We start from the raw sequence: 26,506 nt of genomic DNA on the forward strand, positions 1-26,506 counted from the left end.
CTAACAGTCTTGTACAAAGCACAATCCTACTTCATCTTTGTACAAAATAAGGACCAGATTCAAGTCTCTTTTATTGAAAAAACATTTGTGCAACTGCAACTGCAACTGATTGCAGATGGTTACAAACATTCTCTTTTTCTTGTGTGTTGTTCCTTTGGGTTTATAGCAGCGCCCAAACTAGAAAACAATCAGAAAAAACAAGGAGACTGAACTAATTAAGCTAGCAGCTTGAAAATTGTGGAAGCATTAGTCCCACATCGATAACGTCAGTCAGAGTAGGGACGAGCTTGGTGTATAAATAAGAAGTGAGCCTGACTTACCAACATACTTACCTGGACGGGGTCGATGGGCGATCATCAAGGCCCATGGCCTAAGCTAGTGACCTCCATTGCACTTAGGAGGGGTGCTCGCTTAAGGTCTGCCCAAGTGGCAGAGCCTACGTCATAATTTGTGATAGTGGGGGCCTGCGTTCGCGCGGCCCCTGCCTATTATTTTAGTTTCGAAACTTTCGTAGGAGAAATCTTTGTTGTTCTTTAAATATCTTTTTTATTTATAATATTTGATTTTATATTTTAAGTTCCAATATCGGCTGCTTTTCTATAATTGACAAGTACCTAAATGGTACATTGAATTTTTCGCCTTATTTTCATTTATTATGTGATATGTAAAAATGTTATTATGTAATAGGTGATTGAATTTAATATTATTAGTAGAGATATGAATCATTTTTATTTTACATTTTTTTATTTGAAAAAAAAAACCTTGAAGTTAACTAAGAGATTACCTTCTGATATGTAATTGAATGTTAGTGTATATTAAGTAAATTAATTTTAATTAATACTATTAGAAAATTATGTGAAAAGAACATGCTATTAAAACATGTTTCTCGGGATATAAGTCAATCTTATATGTGGGTTGTATAAAATTTTTTACAAATCAGTTTAATTTATTGACATATAATTGAGATGTCTAATTATTTATTTTTACTGTTACATTATCAGATTATATAATAGCCATATATCAATTTACTAAATATCATTATTAATATGAACTGATCTTCGTTTCCATACGTTGGGCCCTTGGCCAAATATGCAATATTTGATGCTTATCATGATTTTCCAGTAACCGTTCGCAACCAACAAATGGAAGACCGAGGGCTACTTGTTTGCTAGCACACCTCTTGATTTCTAGTGTGGATGCCAATATTCATGCTTATAAGTTGCTCTATTGGATTCGGGATATGCATGATATGTTTATAATTTTTGTATAATTTTAACATTTTTTTTTTAAAATTCATAATTGGATATGAAGAGCCTACATGTAGGAAAACAGATCTAATGATTAGTTTAAAAGAAAGTTGTTGAAGTTGTAAAAAAGTTGTAAACATATAATTTTTCATTGGATTGAACAACGCCATAGGTAATCTAATCTTTGTTAGAGAGGAATTGGGTTTTGTGACCCACGACGTGTGATCCGAAGCCGGCAGTTGGTTTGGCCTTTATTTATTTATTTAAAAAAATTATGGGTAGATTTTTAATATTTATAAATTTTATAAAGGTATAAGAAAAATTTAAGTGTTAAATACTTAATTGTTCCCTGTGGTTTCAAAACTTTATTTTTTGCTCACTGAGTTTTCATTTTTTTTTTTTCATATGAGGTACCTGTGCTATGGGAAAGATAGAAATTGTATATCCGTCCATTTTTTCGTCCAAAACTAACAGATTGCCACGTCATCTAAAACGTGTGTGTAATACAATGACACCTATCCACTAGCACCACGTCAACGCTAACTTGTACTTTGACATATGTATGTGAATTATGTAACTTTGAACCCCCTGTGATTTTATTAATTTCATGTTTTGCCCCATGTGGTTTCATTAAGTATCACAAATGGTATCTCGGTTTTCAATTGTATAGCCCCTGTGGTTTTATAAATTTCATGATGTACCCATTGTGATTTTAATAAATATCATAAATGTTACATCAGTTTTTTATTTTAAGGTTTTTTTTTTAAAAAAATAAAATAAAATAAAATTGTACCCCCATTTGGCCATAGGCAAAAACCTAATTTTTTATTTTATTTTTTTCACTTTGGCCCTTGGGGGTGGCCGAACCACGCCGAAGGTCCAGGCCACCCCCAAAACTGGCCACCTTCATGTGAGCCAAACCACCCCTCGATTATTATTATTATTATTATTTAAATGTCCTTAAAATAAAAAATAAAAAATAAAAAATTACAGTTTAGCCTCCAAATTATCACCCGTTTTGCGTTTAACCCCACAAATTGTCAACACTCCGACTTCGGCCCTCCAAACTACAAAAATCTTTGAAAAGGGCCACATTTGGCGAAATATCCTCATTTTACATTTGTCTCGTGTCATTTTTCAATTAATATATATATATATATATACCATCTCATAGGATTGTAACACGTCATTTGATGGGCAAATTTGAAAGAAATTATGTAGCATTTTTTTTTTTTTAAAAAAAAAAAACATAATTCCAAATGGTTTATTTTTTACGATTTAATTTAAAATAACATTTTTTGCCTACGAAATCCGATGCCAAACAAACCACTAAATACAACAAACGATAACAAACTCAAATATGCAGGATTTTTTGTGATGTTTGGGTGATGTAAGTTGTAACGGGGGCAAGGATGTGAGCACCTGGAACAAGAACGAGGGTTTCACTCATGTCTTCGAATGCACCTTTGAGAGTATGGAGGGTGTCTCAGAATATGTTGCTCATCCTGCCCATGTTGAATATGCAAAGGCTCTTCTCCCTAATGTGGAGAAATACCTTGTGTTTAACTACAAAGTCTCTAAGGCAGTCATCTAGAATCCTGCTTCAACTCCTTTGATTGAACATGTGTCCATGCATGCTGAATCTGCTATAAAATGCAAAACTGATGGTGATGAACTTTATTTATTTGAATTTACATGTTTTTCTCTCAGCGAATTTATTTCAATCCATGTCTGTACGTATCTGTTCTTCATATTCTGATTAGTGATTATCATAATATTTAATAAGCCATTGGGTTGTTCAATAATTAGGAAAGCGAGAGGATGGTGGCAAAATTAAAGGCTTTTTTGTTTTTGTTTTTGTTTTTTTTTTTTTTTTCAGGCTTTCTTCTTTGTCAATGCCCTATTCCAATGGATGGCTGCTTATATAAGTGTTTTCATATTTCTAGTTTTCATGATTTTTGATTCTTTTTCTTTTTGTTTAATTGGGTGTTTTTCTTATGTACTTCATGGGTACTGAAGTGGCGGCCGGTTTGCTTTTTAATGAATTTTGATTAATTATAATTAGGAAAGTGTAATCAACTCTAGTAGAAGTATCATTGGATGGTCAAGAATCATTATGTTCCTCTTTTTTCCCTTTTTTTTTTTTTTTTCGCTTGGCCAAGAATCAAAAGATGTTAATAAGAGATCTTGTTGTTTAGTGAGGTTCTAAATTGGTCTAGGGAAAGGAAATTCCAAGGAGTATAACTTTTATTCGGTGGTGGCAAAAACTAATGCCTTTTTGCCCACCAATAAGAGGTTGACATATCAGCATGGAACAAAAAAAACACAAAAAAGGTAAATGTTGGCAAAATACCGGATCATCTCTCCTTTCACCCTAAACAAAAACCAAAATTCCTCCCAGCCACAGAGCCACTTCCCCACGCGGCCATGCCGGACACCCGAGATTGACAACTGCACACCGGACACCCAAGATCGGAAACTCCACGGACGACGCGACGAAGCCGAATGAGGTGGGTAGTCATGTCCGCTCTTCTTGGACCCAAAGTTGGCCGGGGGTGGCCGCGCGGCCATCCCCGGGGTCTGGGGGTGGCCTCGGGCCAACCCTAGATCCATCTAGGGTTGGCCCGATGGCCACCCCAGGCCCTACGTGGCCACCCCCGGTCCATGGGGCGGCCGCGCGGCCATCCCTGGGGTCTGGGGGTGGCCTTCGGGCCACCCCAGGCTCTGCGCGGCCGCGCGGCCACCCCCGAGGTCTGGGGCTGGCTCGAACCTGGGGGTGGCCTTCAGGCCAACCCTTCTGTTTGGGTCGACTCCGACTCCGACTCCGCCACCCCAGGTCGACTCCGACTCCGTCGGCCGGCCCATTGGTGGTGACTCCGGTTGTGGTGGCAGTGGTGGCGGGTTGGGTTGGGTAGGCGGTGATGGAGAACGGGGATGGGTTTCAGCGGGTGTGATTGGGTGTTTTCAAACTATGGTGCTTTGGTGTGCTAAGCTGACGTGTCGACTGATTATTAGTGGGCAAAAAACCCATGTTTTCTGCCAAGACTGGACATAAGGGGCTCTCAATTCCAAGCTCTTCCTTCTTTCGTTAATACATGCAGTATAGAGGTAATGGTAGCATTAATTCCATCTCCCTTGCCTTCTGCATAAGAAAATATTTGTTAAGGGGGTTATACCAGTGCGTTTGGCAATTCAATTTCAGAGATCGAAAGTGTGATTTTGAAATCAAATTGAAGAAAATGTATCAGTTGAGAGTACGTTTTTAAAAAATTGAGACTTGAAAACGTAGAGAAATTTGTGTTTTTCAAATCACAAGGCAAACAAGGGAGGGTTTTTTTTTTTTTTTTTTTTTTTTTTTTTTTTTTTTTAAAAAAAAAAGAAACACGAGTAAAGGCCAAGTTGTGATTTTACTATACACTTAACTGTGTTTTTCAAAATCGCATATTTTAAATCGCACGTTTTGAAATCACAAACCCAGACAGACCCCAACTATGAGATAAATGCAAATGCAAATTTATGGTGCCAATTATTAGGCTGCAACTCACAACCAAGGACAAAATTTTCTATCAAGGCACTTTCTTTAGGGCACCTGACCCCCTGCCCTTTTATCATCAAATACTGTGGACCACCCTAAAAAGTAGTCTCAGACTCACATTATGTGAGTGGATGGATTATAAAGGTGTTCATGGCTACTAAGTCTTACATTGATTCTTTACTAGGTGAATTTAAACTTCATAAGTAATTTTAGAGATTCTAATTGTAATCTGCCTTGCCCGTTTGAAGGCATAGCGCAGATGTAACTATAACTCATCATGTGGCATTGAAACACTGTATGACATTGTGCTGTTTCAAATTGGTTCCTTGCCGGGTAAGATTGGACTTTGCAGCTACTCTTTTTGCTAAGCAACTATTTTTCTGCTAATCACCAATATAAAACCTTAAATCGGGGGTAACCCAGTGCTTGAAAAAAAAAAAAAAGAATTACTTTTAATCTTCCAAAGCAAACTGTACTACCACACTTTTCTGTGTACTAAAAAGAAGTTAGAACTTCTCTTTGTCCATCATTGAAATTGGAGCAATTTTATTTTAATTTTTTATTTTAAAAATCTTTTTTCTTGGGAAGGGAAATGTTGAGAGCTTTTTATTGTATGCATTATGCTTCATCTTATCTTTCATACACCAGACTGGTTCTTGAGTGCAAACAATTAATTCTTATGTGGAAAATTGAAGTGCAGCTTTACTTTCACAACAATCTAAGACAATGCATTTCATTTTATGTTTCCTTTCTCCGATAATTATTAGAATGCAGCATATTTATTTTGTCTAGGTCATATAAATTGCAAATGGTAAACCTGGCTCAGAACAAAGAAAGAACCTCAATTAACATTCATTTCTGCAGTCAAGATGCCTAAAGTAATGGAATTATAAAAAAAAAAAAAAAAAACAACAAAAAAGTGTAAGAAAGGTATATTCATTCAAGAATTGATAAATTATACAGGTGGAGGTGGCAAGTCTAGTAGGAGCCAAAATCCAACACAGTCATCTGAATCCAAGTCTCCTTGAATGGCAAGGAAATGTAAACCTCCACAGGCTTTCTTTGCTGCTTCCCAGGCTTCAGCTTCGTTTGTTGTTACCAGAGTTTTCTCGTAGGTAGCATAAACGTACCGGGTAGAAATTCCCACAGATAGAAGCAAGCAAGCGCGGTTGATGTCAGCTTCAATTGAACAGACTTCCAGTCCATTCATCCAAGCTGCAAGAGCAGGTTTTTAGAATGATACTTCCTAGCCATAGGAGCAGCATAGAAGTGTTTAAGACATACTTGGAATGAGACGGTAGATTGAAAAATTATATTCCACAATCATTATGAAGTTGGATACAACCATTATATCAATGAAGTGATAGTTTATCTGATGAACTAGCAGTGAAGTGAAAGCTCAAGGTCATTACCAAATGAATCTGATTTCTTGCTTGTATGATACAAATTGGCTAAGAATTTCATCAAAAGAACAAGTATGGCAACAGACAATGGCATGGTTGTTCTACATGTGTTGTGATCTTAGTTGCAACAAGAATCCTGCTCTAGCAGTTAGTTATGAATACCCACTAAGAATAACGAAAATGCATAATGCCTCTTGCCTCTTGCCACTCTCATAAACCATCCATCTGGCTTTGAAATTGATTGTAAAAGTAAAAAAGTATATTTCAATGAAGTTGTAAATGGGAACCTAAGTTAATTGATTACTGTTCAAACCCACAATGAGTTTAGAGAATGGAATGGCTTTTGGTTGTTGCAATGATCAATCTTACAGATTGAAGCCTATGCATGATTGCTGCCTACTATTTATGACAGTAAGACATGCCAGACATTGTTAGTCGAGTAACAGGCACTCTGATACTGTGCATCTCCCTTTGACATTCGACTTAAATATTCCGTGCTGGAATCAATTTTCTTAAGACCGGGTGCACATTGTAGCTGGCATGCTGACAGATGTAGGATATATTGGGAGATAGATTCAAAATGATGTGAAAAACATATTGGTATTGTATATAATGAATCAAATAAAAGGAACATGAATTAGATAAAGATATAAGAGGAATATATACCCGCTAAAGGTTGAGCACGTGAAGACGCGACAGCCAGCCCTGGAACCAATGTCTTGTCATCAATTTCAATCCCCAGTAAATCCAAATCTAGACCTGCACCGAACACAAATTTCGTCTCCAAGGATGATACCTCCTCACGAATATCTGAACACAGGAAAGTAAGATCAGTACAGGCTAGTGAAATACATTACAAGAGCAAATCATAGCATCGGCTTTTAAGTGAGATTTGTACACATGACAGTAGCTTTTGTGAAATACTGCCATGATGACATAGCCCCATATTAAAATTGAACTTTCAAAAGCTGCTGCTGTGAATGTACCTGAAAAAGGTAATTGGACAAATGCCCATTTTTCACCAAACAGGTTCTCTGGGAGCTCCATTGGGAAAGGGTTGTCTAATGCTAGAAGTGGTTTTGATCCCTTCTGAAAACCAGGATGACGCTTGTATACAGTCTCATAGCGTTCTTCCAGCCAGAGAAGTAGGGACAGACACTGAGAAAATATCAAGGCAACCCCAGTAAGTGAAAATATAGATCAAGCAGTTCTAACTAAAATCTCAGAGCCAGTATTACCGTAGTAATTAAGTAAAAGAACCAAAGGAATCCCTCTACACTAGGCAGATAAAAGGGTATTCAATTTGTTGTGAGTACACTTGTGAAGTTGTGTTCCACATTAGTAAAGCATAAAGAAAGTGAGTAGTTAATACACTTAAATGGACCCAAGCCCATAGCTTAGGCTTCTGGGCTAAAAGTGATGTCCTAATATGTATATTAACTTAGTCTTGGTTGATTCCCTTGGCGTTTCTCTCCGTAACACAATTCGTGCCTCACACTTAAGCTTTTGAGATAAGTGGTGATTTAACAATAACTATTAATTTCCCAACTAAGCTTTTGCCCGAATAGTCCATTCTCAAGTCTCAACTAAACTAATCATGAACCCCGAATAATGGCCATCAGAGAATTTGCAGCATATCATGTTTCAGATTTGTTTCTTATTGTCTATGCCATGATGATAATATACATATTCACAAATATCACCCAGATTCTTTCAAGAAATAGTTCATCATTTGTCCAGTGGGTTTATAATTTCTGCTGTTATATATCCTCCATGTATATTTTGCACAATGTGATCAAATTCAATAAAAGTTACGATTTTTTTTTTTTGTTTTTGTTTCAATCATGGTCTCATCCTAATTTGCTCTTAACAACACGGGAGCTAATTTGGTTTGAACTCAACACACAGCAAATTCAAGTAAAATAAAATGAACTAAAAATTGACAGAGAGAGAAAAGTAAAGCATAGTCATAACGCACCCGTTTACTTGGAATAGGTTTTATACCAAGCTCCCTACCCGCTTTTGTTATAATTGTCTGCATCTGTGACCTTCAAACCAACAATTAACCAATCGTTAAAGACATTTATCAAATTATACACACAGACATTTATACACAGATAATCGTGTAAATACAACAAAATTCATACATATTATCAAATAATTCACCTAAAGAAGCGGATTTTCTCCGGTAAAGGGATGCCCAAATCATCGCTTATCGACACAATAGCATCCTTCAATGTGATACTGTTGATAACATTGTTAGGAAAGTACTTTGTGTATTGAAGTGAAAGCGAACTGTCACATACAACAAGCTCCCACAACTTCTTTCCTCTGATATCTAGTATTGGCCTAGAGCAAAAATCCAACTCCCACTCCGAAATGCTCGCGGGATCGATTTCTGGATCAAGATAGCTCATTTCTGCCGTTGGGTCGTCCTCTTCATCATCAATTTCGACTTCTTTTGGTGCAGAAACTGAGCTTTCTGACCGGAAAAGGCCGAGTTTTGCTTGGTTTTGTGAAGTTTTCCGTAAGAAACTATATGATATTTTGATGGGTTTTGTGAGGGAGATGAATTTGGAGAGGGGTTTGTGAGATTGAAGCGTTGGGGTTCTGATTCTGGTGGCGTTGAAGCTTAAACTAGCCATGAAAGCAGTCTGGGTAACTGATAAGAGAGTGTGAGACATACAAAGGAAGGCAGGTAGGTTGTTAACTTCCACCACATATATCCGTTGGGGATAATTGGCCAGGCCTGAGAAACTGCAATCAGCAGATTTTAGGCCCAGCCTCGGCCCATCAATTTTGGGATAACCGAATAGTAAATGTGAGAACTCTATATTTACTCGAGTAACTAGTAGCCTGCCCAAATTCTTCTAGGGCAATTGAGTCCCAAAATCCAGACACCAAATTGTTAGATATGTAGATTCTAAAAATAAAGGGGAAATTCAATAATTACTTATCTTAAATGTTTAATTCGAACTCAATACTTCAGTTATGATACTATATTAAATAATCAATTTATCCCAAAAAATTAAGCCGGTAAAAAAATAGTAAATTTAATCGTTTAATTAATACTTTATTAAATATTGACATTATTTTTAGTGATTTACGGCCAAGCGTGGGTCACCATAATTTTCACCTTTTTTTACTTTTTTCTTCTTCTTTGAAACAGGGGCATTTTGGGCATTTTAACAAAAAATAAGTGAATTTAAAATTAAAAAAATTCTTAGGATACCGACTTTGCAAATTTTTAAATTTTGAGATTATAATTGTAAACCCTCTAATAATCAAGGAAATAAGTAAACTTTCCCCTAATTTGTTTGTTGTAACAGAAAATTGCAAATGGGGATTAAAAAAAAGAAAAAGAAAAGGGCTCACGTTTGGGGCTTATAATGAGTTTGCAAATGCATTGGCCTGTGAGTCGAGTGGATGGTTTATGGTCTGTTTGCCAACAGAGTTGAATCATGATTCTTCTCTATTCATCTCTACTTTTTTCAAAAATAAATTATATTTTATTTAACTTTTTCAAATTTTATCTCACAAAGTCAAATTTCAAAATTCGCGCAAGGAATCAAAATTCTATTCTAAGTTCAAAAAATTCAATTCTCAAATGCACCAGGTGTCGTAGAAAAATTAAGGAGATTTTTTTTAGTTTTTTTAACAGTTTAAATTTAATTTTACATTTTCTCTTTTCTTTTTTGTTTTTTTTTTCTTTAATAAAAAACTAAAAATCAAATTTGAACCATTGAAAACACTACAAAAATAAATCTCTTTTAAATATATATATATATATATATATATATATATATATATATATATAATTTTTTACTCCTAAGCCAAATTTCGAGCGAATACATTTGTTGATGAAGACCGAGGTCCACTCAATTATATTTGAAGAAGGAGTATATGGTTCTATTTTACAGCATTTCAAGTCAAGCCAACTAATTCCACGAAACAGCTGAGAAGCATTAACTAATCTGACTCATAAACTTTTAGCCAACTAATTTGACTCAATCCGGCAAGTTGTAAAATTGTTTGGTAAACTTTTTTGATGCATATTTATTTTGAAAAAGAAAAAGTACAAATAATTTTCTCAAATTATCATTTCGTTGTTAATGTTTTTCAAAACTATCAATTGCGTCAATTTTTCATCATAAATTACCGAAAAACGACAATGTTCTCCCTAATGACAAAAATACCATTCATAAGTTATTAAAATTAAGAAAAAGCTATTTTTTCATTTGTTTTGTTTTTTTTTTTTATTAAAAAAAAAATGTTGTTTTTTGTTTGTTTTTATTTTTAAATTTATTTTTCGTTTTTTTCCTTAATTAATTAATTAATTTTTTTTTTTAATTTTTTAGTTTTTTTTTTAATTTTTTTCCGAATTTATATGGACATTTTTGTCTTATTGAAAAAAAATTCAGGGTCATTTTTTTTTTTTTTGTCTTTTTGTTGGTTTTGGGAGGACGTTGATATGCTTTGGTAGTTTGAGGGGAGACAATGACACAATTGGTAGTTTGGAGGGACATTGACAATTGAATGGTAGTTTGAGGGGGATACGTGCACTTTTCCCTTTTGAAAACACACAAAACAGGTATGAAGCTGGGATGAGGATCCTCTATAATTATTTGTTTGAATTTGAGAAGATTCAGACAAGTGATTGTGAGGTACCACTTATGAAACCTACTTGACCAAATAAAAATTGAATTGCCCAACTACTTATCCAGTCAAATAAGTCTCATAAGTGGTCTCTCACAATTATTAATTTAAAGTTTTATTAAAAACCCTTATAAAGTCCAATTTTACCGAATAAATAAGCAATGATGGACACAACGACACTTCTAAAATAGATAAGTTGATGCGAGAGGGGTGGACCCAAGGCTTAGGTTGGGGGATGAATGTCTTCCCAAAATTTTCATAATTTGTCTTAAAGTATACATATTTATAAATTTGTTCCCTTAAAATTATACTTTTGTCTCCCCAAAATAATATTTGTGTCCCCCTTTAATTGTATTTATTTATTTTAATTTTTGCACCCTCTTCAACATAAAAAAAAAAAAAACAAAAAACCCTTAAAATACCTAAATGTATTTAGTTTTCCTCCATATTCTAGTTCGCTCCTAACCCAAAACTCAATTTGGCTTAGGACTCTAAGTGGTTATTTTGCGGTCATTTAGGTTCATAGTATTTGTTTTGGTATCATAAGTTAAATGATTTAATCATTTATGATTGTACCATTGTTTGACTCGACTTTTAGTATTGTTGTTATTTGAGGCTTTATGAGATTGTTAAGAGAAAGAGTTCACCCTCAAATGTATCGTTTTTCTTGGACCCTATAGGTTATGTTTAGTTTATTTTGCTAGTTGTTTATGCTATTGTGTGTTTGTGATGTCATGAGATTAAATTTAAGACTTCTATGCTTTTATTTTATATAAATACGCACAAATACACACATAAAGAGAGATTATGGGTGCATTTGAGATTAGGTAAAGAAATAAACGGTGCGATTTTAAATTAAATTGTAAAAAAAAATAATTTAAAAATTACGATTTGAAAAACACAAAATTTTATTTTTTCAAATCACGAATAAGAAAATGCTTTTTTTTTAAAAAAAATTTTATTTCCACCTCTCGATGGGAGTGCACAACAATTCAACAATGGACCCACTTCAGCTGCATGTGCATTTGCACATCACTTTGAACACGCGGCTTTGAACATTGAATGATGTTTGAACGACGAAGACATTTTATCAAAAAAGGTGTATCCCAAGTCAACGGTGTAGGGGTGTAAAAATGCTAGAAATTGTGCAAACAATCAAGAATGATAATTTCAAATCCTTTAACTAATCATATTTAACTGTTCACGTTGATTTTGAACACAATTCAGCCTATAAGATTGTCAAAAAGTTGAGCCTGTTTCTTGAAGATTTGTTCAGTCATTAATGTAAACTCTGCCTTTAAGACTAATTATAATTAGCACTTGATTTTGCTGATAAGCTTTAAAAAGTAAACCATTTATCAAAGCAGATAGAACAGGCACTCGATACCCCCTTCCCTCTGGAAGTGTTTGACCTGAAAGGTAAAAGGGAGTGAGTTTAAAAACGTAACTTATGGGCATGAAACTAAAAACTAGAGAGTACTATAAAATTTTGAATGAATTATGATTAAATTTTGATTCAATGGCATTTTTAGTACCGCGTCAAAAAATGTGAACTTGAGAATATAGAATTGATAGTGTGTAATATTTCTCTTAAATAATTAAAAACTACGTGTATCATTGTGAGGAGTAATGCTACATATCAATAAAAATGAAATTTTTGTGGAGTTTATTTAAATAAAAATGCAAAAAATAGTTTGACATTTACATTTAGAAAAAATCTAAAAGATGCGATCGATGATGGTAAGAACTATGAAGAGAAGGAAAGAAACAAAGAGACCGTAAACGTTCATGGGCTTAACTCACCCTCTCAAAAGATGCTTTGAGAGAAGGAGAACATCATTGCTTACAATGTATCCAGGTTATATATATCTTGGCGATGTCGTCGATCTGGGACACTTTAATATGCATCTCATTGCAACTTTGGTCAAACACGTATTCAATATAGGGAGGAAAATGTCCATCATTATCCAAGGAACTGGCATATCATATAAAAGCTTATGGGCCTATCTCACTTTCAAAAGACACATCTAGAGAGGAAATAACACTATAACTTAAAAAGCAACCAAATCATAATATATATATATATATATATATATATATATTTTAGGAACCTGGGACAATTTAATACTAACAAATATTTCCACGAATAATGTTCAAAAGCAAGAAGTTAGAATATCCAAGAAATTTCATTCACGCGTACATCAGTCGTTTCGTTTGGGTCAATCACTTCACCAGGCTCTTTGGTGTAATTTGTAAAAGCAAAACACAGCTTCCAATAATCTCATTTTGCTCTGCTCTTTGCAATCGCCTTCCTTCGTTTCCTTTGATTTGAAAACAAGATAACATATATCGTATCATATCTGGCTGTTTAGGCTTCGTTTCCCCTGGGGTTGGTTTTCTGTTGAAAGTTTGTAGTTGTTTAGGCTTGTCTTTGTATCCCGGCAGTTGCTTGTTGGTTGGTCTTTTCATTCTGTGGAAAGTTTGTAGTTGGGTTTGGCTTCTATTCTTGTATTCTGGCAGTTGCTGTGTCCTGTTGTGGTTGTCCAGCTGCTTGCTGGTGTGTAATGGGTTCCTTGTGGTTATAAAATATTCATTCATAAAAAAAGAAAAAGAAAAAGAAAAAGAAAAAGAAAAAGAAAAAGAAAAAGAAAAAGAAAACATGGCTGAGGTTGCAGGCATAATTCTCCCTCCCTTCCTCCAACTGTTTTTTGACAGAATGGCGTCTCAGGAGTTCGTTGACTTCTTTCGGCGACGAAAACTCAATGATGGACTCTTAATGAGGTTGAAGATGACATTGCTGTCCGTGAATGAAGTGCTTGAAGATGCGGAGGACAAACAATTTACAAAGCCTGATGTGAAAGAGTGGCTTGATGAGCTGAAAGATGCTCTCTATGATGCAGAGGACATCTTGGATGAGATTCCTACCAAAGACTTGCGACAGAAGTTGGATGCTGAATTTGGAACCATTGCAAGTAAGGTACGTATAGCTAGCCCCATCTCTGCTTCTCGTTTTGTCAAGAAGGTAGAAAGAAAGATAGAAGAGCTGCTTAAAAGACTAAAATTTCTGGTAGAACAAAAGGAGAATATAGGTCTAAGACAAGTAGGGAATCCATCAGAAAGACTGCCCACGACTTCTTTCATTGAAGAATCTAGTATTTGTGGAAGGGATTATGATAAGGAGGAGATAATTAACTTGTTGCTCTTAGATGATACGAGTGGCAGTGAGAAAGGTGTGATTGCCATAGTTGGCATGGGGGGAATTGGCAAGACCACCCTTGCTCAGCTTGTATACAATGACAATAGGGTGAAGGGGCATTTTGACCACGAAGTATGGGTTTGTATTTCAGATCCATTTGATGTGTTCATTGTAATGAAAACAATTCTTGAGGAAGTAGGTTCATATGATAATGCCGATAGTAGAAATCTAAATCAGCTTCAAACTCAACTCAAGGAGACGTTGACAGGAAAGAAATTCCTACTTGTTTTAGATGATGTTTGGGAGAAGAGTTATTTCAAATGGGAGGTTTTAAGTAATGCTTTTAAATATGGGGCACAAGGAAGTAAGGTCATCGTAACAACACGAGATCAGGAGGTTGCATCAGTCATGTTTGCGAGTGTACATCGTATAATGGAGTTACCCGAAGAAGATTCTTTGTTGCTATTTGCAAAACATGCATTCCATGATGGTAACTTTGATGCACATCCAGAACTAGAAGCAATAGGAAGACAAATTGTAGAAAAGTGCAAAGGCCTACCTTTAGCAATCAAGGCGATTGGGGCTCTCTTACGGTCTAAAATAAATGTTGATGGATGGGATAAGGTATTGAGAAGTGAATTATGGGATTTGCCAATTGAAGAGACAGGCATCCTTCCTGCTCTAGGATTAAGTTATAAATATCTTTCGTCAAATCTAAAGCGATGCTTTGCATACTGCTCCATATTGCCAAAAGATTATGCTTTCAAAAAAGATAAATTAGTCTTACTATGGATGGCGGAAGGTTTTTTGCCGCAACCCAAAAACAAAACAATGGAAGAAGTTGGCGATGATTACTTCCTTGCTCTTGTATCTAGATCATTATTCCAACAATCCAATCACGATGAATATATAATGCATGATCTTGTCCGCGATTTGGCAAAATTTATATCAAAGCAATTTGCTTTAAGTGTTGAAGATGGCTCCTCTCATGAAATTGGAAGCAAGACTCGTCATTTCTCGTATTCTTGCGAACATACTCATATTAAGAAGTTTGAGGCCCTTCGTAGGGCTAAGAGGTTACGCACTATCGTAGAATTACATTTCTTTGGGGATGATCTGTCGCACATGTTTGGAACCCAATTTTTATCTCCGATGATAAGATGCCTACGATTACGGGTGCTGATTCTATCTCATTATACGGACATAACTGAGTTGCCAGATTCAATAGGAAAACTTATATATCTACGTTATTTGGACCTTTCTTTCACTGCAATTAAAAAATTGCCTCATTTCATATGTAAGTTGTGCAATTTGCAAACATTAAACTTATCACATTGTCCGTATCTTACTGCTTGGCCAAGAGATATGCATAAACTCATTAATTTGCGTCATCTTGATTTTGCTGAAAATAACATAATGGGGATGCCTATAAATTTGGGTGAATTAAAATGTCTTCAGACATTAACTAGCTTTATCGTCAGCAAGCATAATGGATCTTGCATTGGAGAGCTTGGGAAACTTACAAATCTTCGGGGGTCGCTTCCAATTTTAGAGCTCCAAAATGTTGAATCTCCCGTGGATGCCAAAGATGGACGCTTGAGGGATGTGAAGTACCTTGAGAAGTTGATATTGGAGTGGAAAGTTGGTTTTTTTGCTTCAGAAAGTCATGTAACTGTACTTGATAGTCTCCAGGCCCATACACACTTGAAAAGCCTCGTTATCTACGGCTATGGTGGTAAAAGTTTTCCAAACTGGGTAGGGCATGCTTCATTCTCTAATATAACATCTCTTCGTCTAGATTACTGTAACCACTGTTGCAGCTTGCCACCGCTTGGACAGCTGCCTTCTCTGCAGGACCTCTCTGTTGTTGGGTTGAATGAAGTTGTTAAAATGGGCCGTGAGTTTTATGGCAGTGGATCTTCTTCAATTAAGCCATTTGGAGCCTTGAAAGTTCTAAGCATCAAGTATATGCTGAAATGGGAGGAATGGTTTTCTTTTGAAAACGAAGGTGGAGCTTTTCCTAATCTTAGAGAGCTTGAAATTTATGAATGCCCTATGCTGACAAGAGGGTTGCCCGTCCATCTTCCTTCTTTAGCCAAGCTTAAGATCCGTGATTGTCCCCAGTTGGTGGCTTCTGCTCTATGTGAATTAGAGATTCCAACCCACTTGGACCATTCATCCCTTGAATATTTGATGTTGGACGGTTGTGATTCTCTCAAGTCCGTTCCATTAGATTTATTCCCAAAGCTTCGACGTCTTGAAATCAGATTTTGTGGGAATCTAGAATCTCTTAGAGTTCGAGAACAACATGAACATGATTTGCTCCTCTCGCTGATACACATAGACATTCATGGGTGCCCTAAGTTTGCATATTTTCCAAAAGAAGGATTGCGTTCCCCCAATCTTAAAGAGTTCCGGATAGAGAATTGTAGGGGTATTCGTTCACTACCTGACAAGATGCACATTCTTCTCCCCTCTCTTGCGAAATTGTATATACAAGATTGTCCAGAAGTTGAGTCGTTTCCTGAAGGGGGCTTGCCTTCCAATCTGGAAGAAATTACAATCTTGGATTGTGAGAAACTCTTTGCGAGACGGATGGGGTGGGATTTGCAAAACCTCCCGTCTGTTAGAATATTCAAAGTCATTGGAAAATCTGAAGATGTGGAGTCCTTTCCAAATGAGGGGTTGCTTCCTACTAGTCTTATCTATCTTTACATCAATGGTTTTCAAAATTTGAAATCTTTGGACAAGAAGGGGCTTCAACACCTCAATGCTCTTGAAGAATTGGAGATCGAGAGCTGCCCTGAGCTCGAGTGCATGCCAGAAGACGGACTGCCTGCCTCCCTTTCTACTCTAAATATCTGTAATTGTCCTTTGTTGGAGAAAGAGTGGGAAAGAAAAGGAGAAGAATGGCGCAAGATTGCTCACGTTCCGCACAAATCGGTTAACTTCCAATTGATTTATTGAGTTAAGAGTCTCCACTTTCTGTTATAATATCAGCTTTTATTCGCAGGTACTTTCTCTCTTCAACCAGCTAATTTCTCGATGGAACAGAATGCTTTGCCTGATTGTTTATTCTTCCATTATTTTCATTTAATAATTCTATTTTGATGTGAAGTCATTTGTCTAATTTAATCCTTCAAAAACCAAAAACGAATTAAAAGCCCATAAGATTCCACATTGGTTGGATTCTAAGCGATGTTTGCCTTTGGAGCAGGTAATCTAGAATGAAATACAAACTCCACTTGTGTGCTCATGGATTCAGTTGCAGATGGTCAACGGCTGCTACTCACTTCTTCTCAACGGGTGCTCCCTCTTCATCTGTGTGGGACGGTTTAAAAGGATAATTGATGGTTGTTGACACAATGCCCAATTCAATTAACATTCTACAAGCTCAATCTTGATTCTGTCATTTTGAGTTCACTACAATGGGTATGCTTCACATGCATTTCATGTCAATTTCGTACTTTCTTTCATTCCTTCTTTCTTTTTTCTTTATTTTTTGGTGCTTGCTTTTATTGCATGGAAGTTATTCCCTGTGATTGAATGGTCTAGAAAGTTTGTTCTTTGGCCTCTGATTATTTGGTCTAGAAGTAGTATTTGGAAGAAGTTTCCATAAGTCTTTCTCGTTTTCTTTTTTGGATAATTCTTCGGTGCTCTGAAAGTTCTTGAAGAAGAGTAACCTATACAAAGCTCAATTTAACCCTGCTTAGGATTTGGCTTGCTTAATTTAGATTATTGATTGATTTTTGGTTTTCTTTGAAAAATGTTTTTCTTGAATGCAAAGCTGGTTGCACATAACTTGGTTACTGAAGACAATTTGTTCAGTCAATTAGTAAAGATACACATTTCCCAAGCTCTTTTGATAATTCTTCTATTGGGGATACTGTGCATTGTTCAGAATAATTGCAACAAGAACCAGATGGATGTGAGCTGTGCTGACCCAGCAGCTGATACTGGTGTCCAATGTGGTCTAATTGTTGGTTATTACAAGAAGGTAGTTGCACAAAGCACGTATGTGGTGCATCTTGTGGGAGAGCATGCAAGATCGATTATTTAAGGTGAGTCATTTGTAGAGTAATGACATGTTTGGGTGAGATGCATTTTTCAATTACTGTTTTTTAGAATGCAAATTCTACTTAGATTTTATCCAACTTTTTCTAATTTTGTCTCAGGTTTTCTAAATCATCCAAATATAATTTCAAAAAACAAATTCTCTCGGTATTCACAATTTAAATGACTTAATTTTATCAAGCCTCACCGTGGGCCCCACAGTTTTTTGACCTATCTTTGCATACATGTTTTGTCTCTAGAGTTGAGAAGCTAGCTTCTTCCCGAAGCTTTGTGAAAAAAAGCATAAGCCTTTTGTTGCAAAACCGAAAGCTACATTCAGTCCTTTAGAGCAGTGTGCGAAAAAGAAAAGAAAAAAGAAGAAGAAGAGAGGCTGCTGCAGTGAAGACAACAGCAGTGCACTTGGGAGAGAGATAAGCCATTTTTGTCTCACTTGTATTCTCACTTTCTTTTTTTTGGGTATGCCGAGAGGTAAGGGAACTAAGAGAAGTTTTCTCTTTTGTATATAGTTCTCATTTTTGTGTGAGAGTGAGATAAGGGTGTATTGGGGCTTTTGGGTCTAAGTGATTCTCTTTGTGCTGCTCTTTGTACTCCATCTTTGATAGTGAATTTCTCCCGGATCGTCTCCGCCAGTGGATGTAAGCTTGTTAAGCCGAACCACTTAAATCTTGGTGTCTCATGTGATTTTGTTGTTATTTTCTATTGTATAATTTTCTGCTTCTTTGGTGATCTTAGAATATTAGTCTGTCACAACATCATTCACCTTACTTAAAGGTGCTTCAAATATTCATCTTTTACTTTTAATGAACATATGAATCTCTGTCAATAAGTTTCAGAGATAAAGATGTCATTCTATCTCATGATTTAATTGTTTACAATGTATTTTGAAGGACTCGCTCATTGCATAGGTCACTTTTCACTTGCAGGTTGTTTCTGCCTATGGTAGACAATGATTGCTTGATTAAACTATTTTTTTTTTATCAAATCTAAACAAAAACTAATTTTACATGTTTCATTAGGTTCTTTAACGATGTGGAATTGTTCCATACATTTGATAGATGATAGTATATAGTCATGACCTACATCCCCCCCCCCCCCCCCCCCCCCCCCAAGAGCTGCATCTAGATGCAAGAATTGTTGGGGAGATTCATACATTTTTGCGGCATCTTTTAACTAAATTGTCCTTTCATTAGGCCATGTTGTTATTCTTGAATATAGTTATATTAAGCTAGTTTGATTTAAAAGCTTAGTAATTACAAAACTGCAGTCCATGTAAATTGCCATTTTATTAAACTTATATAAAGGTTGAATATTCTTTCAAAGGGAAACATGAAATCCTTGTTCTCACTGTACAGGTACTATAGGCGCAACTTGATTTTCCTTTGCTGTTTATGATCTTCTAGGTTTTTATTAGGCATGTTGTCAATCATTTTTGTCGACTCACAAAAGTAATCTTGGTTATCTATTTTTTTTTTTTTTCATGTATTTATAGTTTTATTTAAGAAATAGGTACCCAATGGATCAAGCAATGCCCTGATTCGCAGATGATGAAGTTCGTAGGATATTCTCTAACAGCTCCATTTACTCCGATTGATCCGATTCAAGTAGCAGATTGCCATTTGATCTACTGAACAGGAGTTTGACCGATTCAAGTAGCGTGTCTGTTCACACTCAAAAAGATCAATTTCTTGCAAATGCCGTGATGGTTGCCAAGTGCTATCTTCCTCCTAGGTTTAGGTGGGTGTTCATATATTTCTATTATGTATCTGAATTCTATTGATTCTATTCTTCGGCCTTTGATTCTGTGAACTTTATTTGATTTTGATGTTTTTTCTCCGATGTGGCTCCAGTGATTTACTAGATGGATAATCATTGTTGGACTCTTGCCCGGCTTATACCACTACGATGAAATCAATTTCAAGTTTGTACAATTTGTTGTGCCACATTATCAATTTTTTTTTTTTTTTTTTTTAAATGCTCACCAAACTAAATCCTTTTAGTATTTACCATTTCTGGATGTCCTAGTCCAAAAGCTGGACATGGACACTTTGGTTTTAGTCTTATGCTTGATCTAAAGGTTTGATAACTATGCTGTGTAGTTGGTCTAGTGCAACCAGTCTAGATTGTAATTTTCTTTGTTGATTTGCTATAGTATAGACGTTTGGTGTATGTAAGGGAAGTTTGTCGGCAAGGCCATGTCAGTAAATGCTGCCAATACAGATGTTCCTATCATAGTTAAATGTCAAATTGGTGTGAATGATTATGATTCATACAATGAACCTAGTAAGGCACTTTTGTTTATGTCAAAATTTTGGTTGGAACCTGTCTTTTCTTTTAGTCTTTTAGAAAATTAGAAGGAACAACTGGTGAATATGAAACTGGGGTCAAATTTGTGCTTTCAGCTTTTGCCCTAAATTTCTTTGCAACTCGTTGCTTGCTCAAAGGATGTATCTGGACATCATGCAAATATATGGGCTTTTACTAATGTGGAATCTTGTTTCATATTGTAGCATTGGGCTATTACATCAAAATATTATGAATATTATGGAATGGGTGCATTTTAACGTCATGCAAATTAACAGGCTTTTGATTATGCAGAATCTTATTTCATGTTGTTACTGTAAATATGCAGCTAAGCTCGTATTAATTATTTATTTCCTTTTGTAAGAGCACTTTATGTAGATAATAAGCCTAGTTTTGGCTTCAATTTCTTATGAATGCTATATATCTTTGCTATTTCTATGCTTGATGGCCATATAAGTATTATGTGACATTAGATGATTCCTCTCAACCAGTTGGCTATGTTCTTTGCTATTAAGACAAGCCTCAATTACTCTAGCTAAGTTGCATCATCGCTGCTAATGTGATATTGTACCTATGATTGGAATATTTGCTGCTTTTTTCTCCGTGTCTTATGTGCCAAGTTTGCTGGGGTCGCATCCCCATATTTTGGTGGTGGTTGTTCTTTTCCCCTTTTCAAGTGGTTTTATTTACAAGGTTTCTTCTCTTTCACCAACTAGGTATTTCATAATACACTCGAGGAAGGCACTGCTCAATGGCATTAGCCCAGCTGAAAATCGAAGAATTGCTTCCTTAAAGTAGCTACTTTGTTGTTTTACTCTTTTTGTAAGACAAATTACAATACAACTAAATGTGACAGCCAAAAGTATTCTTCTTTTGTGGTTTTCCCTTAAATCAAGATTGCTTATTCTTAAAATTTGTAGATTATTTACTTCTAGACATCTGTGTATCAAAGATCATATGCTGCTATTCATGATTTCTCTTATACAGATATACACTAGTATTCATTCATTTGGGTAGCTCATAATATTTCATTTTATTATGTAGATATGAGTTTTTTTATGGTATCTTACATGACTTTCCAGACTGGTTCGTTTGGGTGTTCGATTTTTTAAATCAAAATTCAATTCTTATTTGGTGCGTGAATTTCGAGGTTTGACTTTGTAAGATAAAATTAAAAAAAATTGAATAAAATATGATTTGTTTTTAAAAAAAGCAAACACTGCAGGAAAAAGTTGAATAAGATCAAAATTCAACTCTTGCATCCAAACAGACCATTAAGATTTTCAGTCAATGGAGGCATAACTTGGTAGATGAGGTGGGCCATTGTCAAACTAACTAGTTTTTTGTTTGGTTAGTATGTGCCTGGATGTCAAAAATGATTTCTATAAAGCATGCTTGCATGTATAAAGACTATTTTATTTGTTATATTAGCGTTCTTCAAATTTAGCTTTGTTCTTCCACTATAATATGTTTTGGTGTGTTTACATGAGTATTTCTACTGTATTGCAGCCTTTGCTTAAATCTTTTCCATTGAGAGCCTGGGAATGGTATGTGGAAGCGCAAAGCTGACGCTACTTTTCAACATTGCCCGGTATGTTTTTATGGGGAAAACCCTATTATCTAAGAGAGATGAGTTTTTATGACCTTTTTTTTCTCTCTTTCTCCTCTAGCCAAAATTTCCCACTCCTGTTACCACTTAACCTGTTGCAAACTTGTCCTTTATTCCAAGGGATAAGTTCACAAAAGGGTACTGAACTACCACGCGTTTTGACGGAATGGTATCAAACTAGTAAACGTCTCGAATTGAGGTATCAAACTATCAAAATGTATCATGGAAGGGTATTCCGTCAGGATTCTTTGTTAAATCTTGACAGAGCCCGCAACACATGTCTGTCACGTGATTTTTTAAGGTCGAAGTACCCGTTTTGCTCCTCATTGAAGATGTTTTGATACAAATCCTGACGGAATACCATTCCATAAGACGTATTCCAAGTTGTTGGTCAATCTGAAGACATGGAGTCATTTCCAGATGAGGGGTTGTTGCCTGCCACCCTTTCCCCCATCTTCGTATCGGAGGCTTTCCAAATTTAAAGTCTTTGGATAAGAAGGGGCTTCAACACCTTACTGCTCTTGAAGAATTAAAGATCTGGAATTGCCCTAAGCTCGAATGCATGCCAGAAGACGGCTACCTGCCTCCCTTAATATTCTAAATATCTTTTCTTGTCCTTTGTTGGAGAAAGAGTGGGGTAGGAAAAGAGACGAATGGCGCAAGATTGCTCACGTCCGACACAAATGTGTTAATGGTACTTTCTCTCTTCAACGAGCTAATCTCACGCTGAAATAGAATGCTTTGCTCAATTGTTTTTTCTTTCATTCTTTTCGTTTAATAATTTTGTTTTAATTTGAAGTAATTTGTCTAATTTAATCCATCAAAAACCAAAAACGAATTAAAAGCCCAAAAGTTTCCAAATCAGTTGGATTCTAAGTGACGCTTGCCTTTGGAGCAGGTCATCTAGAATGAAATACAAACTCCACTTGTGTGCTCATAGATTCGGTTGCAGATGGTCAACGGCTCCTACTCACTTCTTGTCAACGGGCGCTCCCTCTTCATCTTTGTCGGACGGGATTAAAAGGGTAACTGATACTTTTTGACACAATGCCCAATTCAGTTAGCATTCTACATTCTCAATCTTTGATTCTGCCATTTTGTGCTTATTGTTCTACAATTCCTTCTTCTTCTTCTTTTTTTCTTTATTTTACGGTGCTTGCTTTTATTGCATGCAACTTATTTCCTGTTATTGAATGGTCTAGAAAGTTTGTCTTTGGCCTTTGATTATTTGGTCCAGAAGTAGTTTTCCATTATGTGCCGTTTATTTTTCATTCAGATTCTCGCTTCATAAAGAAAATGGTTAAAATTCCAAGTGGAATCTTTAAGATAAGCACCATGTTTTCTCTCCATAGAGTTATATATGTTTGGATCAATTAGATTTTCTTTTTAAAAAAATATCAAGAGTCAATCCCATCATTACAATAGAGACATGACATGCTAATTGTTTGTCAATTAACCACTCAATTATAGGATCCAAGCTTCCTCGAATTCATTTTGATCCTCGCGATTACACATAGGCAGAAGTTTAATGATTAGCCTCTTTTGCCTTGTTTGATTGCTTATTGATAGTTTGCAAAAGGCTACAGCCATGAGTCCAAAATACTGATACGTACAAGATGAAAATGTCATTAGACTTCAAAAATTGCTAAACTATCTTGTTTGCGAGGGTGATTGGTTTTAATATCTGGAATTGTTTGGAATCTTATCCACAAAATGAAACATTTGATCTACAGTCATAGCACATAAACAAATTAAACAACAAATCTGTAGTTTCTATGGAATTTCATCCAAGCACTCTAGATTCAACCATCAAACCCAGCTCTACTACCAGCACCAAAACCAGCACCAACACCTCCACCTTTGCCAAACCCTCCACCTGCTCCAAACTCTCCTCCAGTACCTGCACCACCATCGCCAAAGCCGCCTCCACCAAGGCCACTCCTATCATTTTTCTGTGGTCAATTCTATTGCCTGTGAAATTCAGTATTTTAATAGCTCTTTTTATAGCCATCGCGTCTGTGCAGCTCCATTGAGAGCTACAAAATGGTGCAATCTCATGCTTGGTGTCTTTTTGCTTTGATGGCAAGCTCCTCTGCTGCAAGTGTTTCAGTTGGTGGTTCAAAGGTATATTCATTGATCAGTGTCTCTTTGTACTCTTATGATCAAATTGTGTGATCATTTTTCCCTCTTTATCCAGGTTTATGTGCACAACTTATTTATTGAAGACAATTTGGTCAGTCAATTGGGAAAAATGGATGATACAATGGGGCTGTTGCATAGTGCATATCTGCAAATAAAATGGGGTTGATGCTTTAGTTACTGCTCACATTGAAGGTGCATCCTTATGGAACAGCATATTGGACCAATAATTTAGGATGAGCCTTCGTCTCACCTAAAGGTAGTTCAAATATTCAGATTTTACTCTAATGAACATTTGAATCTGTGTGAAGGAATCAGAGAAAAAGATGTTATTCTATCTTGTGAATTAATTGTTATCAAAATACAGGACTCTCATCATATGGGTTATTATCACTTTCAAGTTGTTTCTGCGGTGGTGAAAAATGATCTTGAGCACTGCAAATGCTAGGACCTTGAAATTCTGGAAATATACTCTCTTTTTCATACTGCAAGTATCATACACCAAATGAAGAAAAACTACAAGGCTTTTTTTTCTTTTTTCAATTTGGTGAGATTTTAACATATTATTTTCATTAAATCCGGATGAAAACAATTTTGTTGCAGAATTTTCCCCCCATTTCTTGATTTGGTTAAGGGTTATCAAGTGATTATTTCCTAAAGTGAGTTGTGAGTTCAAATCCCCATAAGAAAGCTTGCCTGTGGACATGCACCATCCCTTCAAACTTAAGACTAAGGCCACAGGTGGTGCAGGGAGAAGTAGATTTTGTTGTTGTTAACCTAGTGCCACCCCACCTTTTTCCTCAAAACAACTTTGCTGCTTAGTGTTGGATGGTTAGAAATATCCTCTATTAATCACCCATGTGCTGTAGGGGGTGGTGAACTTTGCTGCTTTATGGTCTTCATTTATGTTTAAATTTATGAATTCTATTTTAGCTTTGAAAATCTGAACATAAAGAGCTTTTACTTGCTTGTTGGGGGTAAAGTTTGTTTTGTTTCGGTCTTTGGATGCAGTGGCTGTGGTAAGGTTGATCCTGACGCTCCGGTTAAACGGATGCCCCATTTGTAGGCAATTTGAATTTGGTGTTTGGTGTTTGGTATGTAGAGCTTTTTAGTAGTTCTATCTATAATCATTCTATAACATGTTTATTTTGTGTTAGATATAATATGACCTGTTTTTTCCGTCTTTATCTTCTAGCCAAAATTCCCTGCTCCTCCTATTACCATTTAACCTGTTGTGATGCCCTTATGCCAAACAACTAACTTCTCTTGCACCGAAAAATGCAGAACTATCATATATTAAAAGATTGGCTTCTGCATTAATTGGTTTTCACCCTATGTGCTACAATTATTACTCACTTTGTTGTTTTATGCTAATGTTGTTCCTGTTTGTACTTGCTTTGCCCCAGCCCACCAACAAACTATCATCACAAGAGTTTTCAATGAGACATCAGAAGACCGGAAGGTTCACATGCAAATTCAGCGAAGAAGTGAAACTGAAGATAATTCAATGGTGATTTAAGTAGTGTTCTTCAATCCAGGTACAATTCTTTATATTACATAAACTTACTTTAGGTTGCAGAACTCAAGGTCATAAGTCCCAGTTGTTTTCTTTTGTTTCTGCCTCGTTTAGGTACTTAGAGCTGGCAAGTGGGATAGTGCAACTTCTGGCTGCGTATGATCAAAGACAAGACAGCATCTGAAATTGAACTAAAGAAGGGGCAGATTCCTTCTAGTCTAGTCTCTTAATTCCTGGAATAAAGAGCTTTTACTTGAATGGTCATCTTCTTGTGACAATGATCCTAATTTCTTCGATCTTCGGTGTATACAAGATTGGCTTCTCTAGATATCAGCTGCAGGAATTTGGTTCTCAACAACAGCTTGATTGGCTTTCAATTTAAATGCTATTTTTGGAAGCTGTTAGAGACGGAAATAGTTCTCAAGACATTTACTAACTATTGCCGATTGTTTTCTCATTTAAAACTTGATACTATTGAGACTCTCTCTCTCTCTCTCTCTCTCTCTCTCTCTCGTACTTGAAGCTTCTAGATTGTCATCTCTCTTTTTTCAAAGGCAATGTTCATGAAATTTCTCCTCCTTTCTAACATTCTCTCACTTGAACTTTATGACACATAAATTTCTTTATGGTATTAAGTACTTCAATTATGATCATAACTTTATTTATTCTAATTTATTCATCAGATGCTCACACACATAGATTCCTAAATAATACTGCACAAAAGTTATATAAGGTAATAAAACCATTATATAATGAGTCACACTTCATCCCTAATTTACTAGTAATTACACTATGAATGAACTTCCGGGTTCAACTTTAAGTAGTGCATG

At 35.9% G+C, this 26,506-nt stretch overlaps 3 protein-coding genes and 1 non-coding gene across 4 annotated transcripts; 3 read left to right on the top strand and 1 right to left on the bottom strand.

Annotated features, from left to right (window-relative positions):
* Nucleotides 1-324: 324 nt before the first annotated feature.
* On the top strand, nucleotides 325-485 carry LOC133880793 (U1 spliceosomal RNA). Its single transcript, XR_009902410.1, has one exon. It is a non-coding gene; the product is annotated as a U1 spliceosomal RNA (small nuclear RNA).
* Nucleotides 486-5,701: 5,216 nt separating this feature from the next.
* Nucleotides 5,702-8,867, bottom strand: LOC133880015 (protein TAB2 homolog, chloroplastic). Its single transcript, XM_062318869.1, has 5 exons — nucleotides 8,352-8,867; nucleotides 8,164-8,233; nucleotides 7,172-7,343; nucleotides 6,852-6,995; nucleotides 5,702-5,997 (listed from the first exon to the last, which is right to left on the bottom strand). The coding sequence occupies exons 1-5, from the start codon at nucleotides 8,828-8,830 to the stop codon at nucleotides 5,738-5,740; spliced, it is 1,125 nt and encodes a 374-aa protein (XP_062174853.1). The 5' UTR covers nucleotides 8,831-8,867; the 3' UTR covers nucleotides 5,702-5,737.
* Nucleotides 8,868-13,478: 4,611 nt separating this feature from the next.
* Nucleotides 13,479-15,410, top strand: LOC133879286 (putative disease resistance RPP13-like protein 1). The gene is made up of 2 exons (XM_062317815.1): nucleotides 13,479-15,341; nucleotides 15,401-15,410. Exons 1-2 carry the CDS (start codon nucleotides 13,501-13,503, stop codon nucleotides 15,408-15,410), a joined length of 1,851 nt encoding a protein of 616 aa, XP_062173799.1. The 5' UTR covers nucleotides 13,479-13,500.
* LOC133879399 (putative disease resistance protein At3g14460) lies at nucleotides 15,411-26,188 on the top strand. Its single transcript, XM_062317964.1, has 12 exons — nucleotides 15,411-17,050; nucleotides 17,255-17,469; nucleotides 17,939-18,098; nucleotides 18,351-18,746; nucleotides 19,618-19,845; nucleotides 21,922-22,003; nucleotides 22,442-22,715; nucleotides 22,920-23,046; nucleotides 24,046-24,145; nucleotides 24,219-24,419; nucleotides 25,567-25,698; nucleotides 25,791-26,188. The coding sequence occupies exon 1, from the start codon at nucleotides 15,454-15,456 to the stop codon at nucleotides 17,002-17,004; it is 1,551 nt and encodes a 516-aa protein (XP_062173948.1). The 5' UTR covers nucleotides 15,411-15,453; the 3' UTR covers nucleotides 17,005-17,050; nucleotides 17,255-17,469; nucleotides 17,939-18,098; nucleotides 18,351-18,746; nucleotides 19,618-19,845; nucleotides 21,922-22,003; nucleotides 22,442-22,715; nucleotides 22,920-23,046; nucleotides 24,046-24,145; nucleotides 24,219-24,419; nucleotides 25,567-25,698; nucleotides 25,791-26,188.
* The last annotated feature ends 318 nt before the right edge of the window (nucleotides 26,189-26,506 follow it).

The sequence above is a fragment of the Alnus glutinosa genome, chromosome 10 (genome assembly GCF_958979055.1).
Source record: "Alnus glutinosa chromosome 10, dhAlnGlut1.1, whole genome shotgun sequence".
Lineage (NCBI taxonomy): Eukaryota > Viridiplantae > Streptophyta > Magnoliopsida > Fagales > Betulaceae > Alnus > Alnus glutinosa.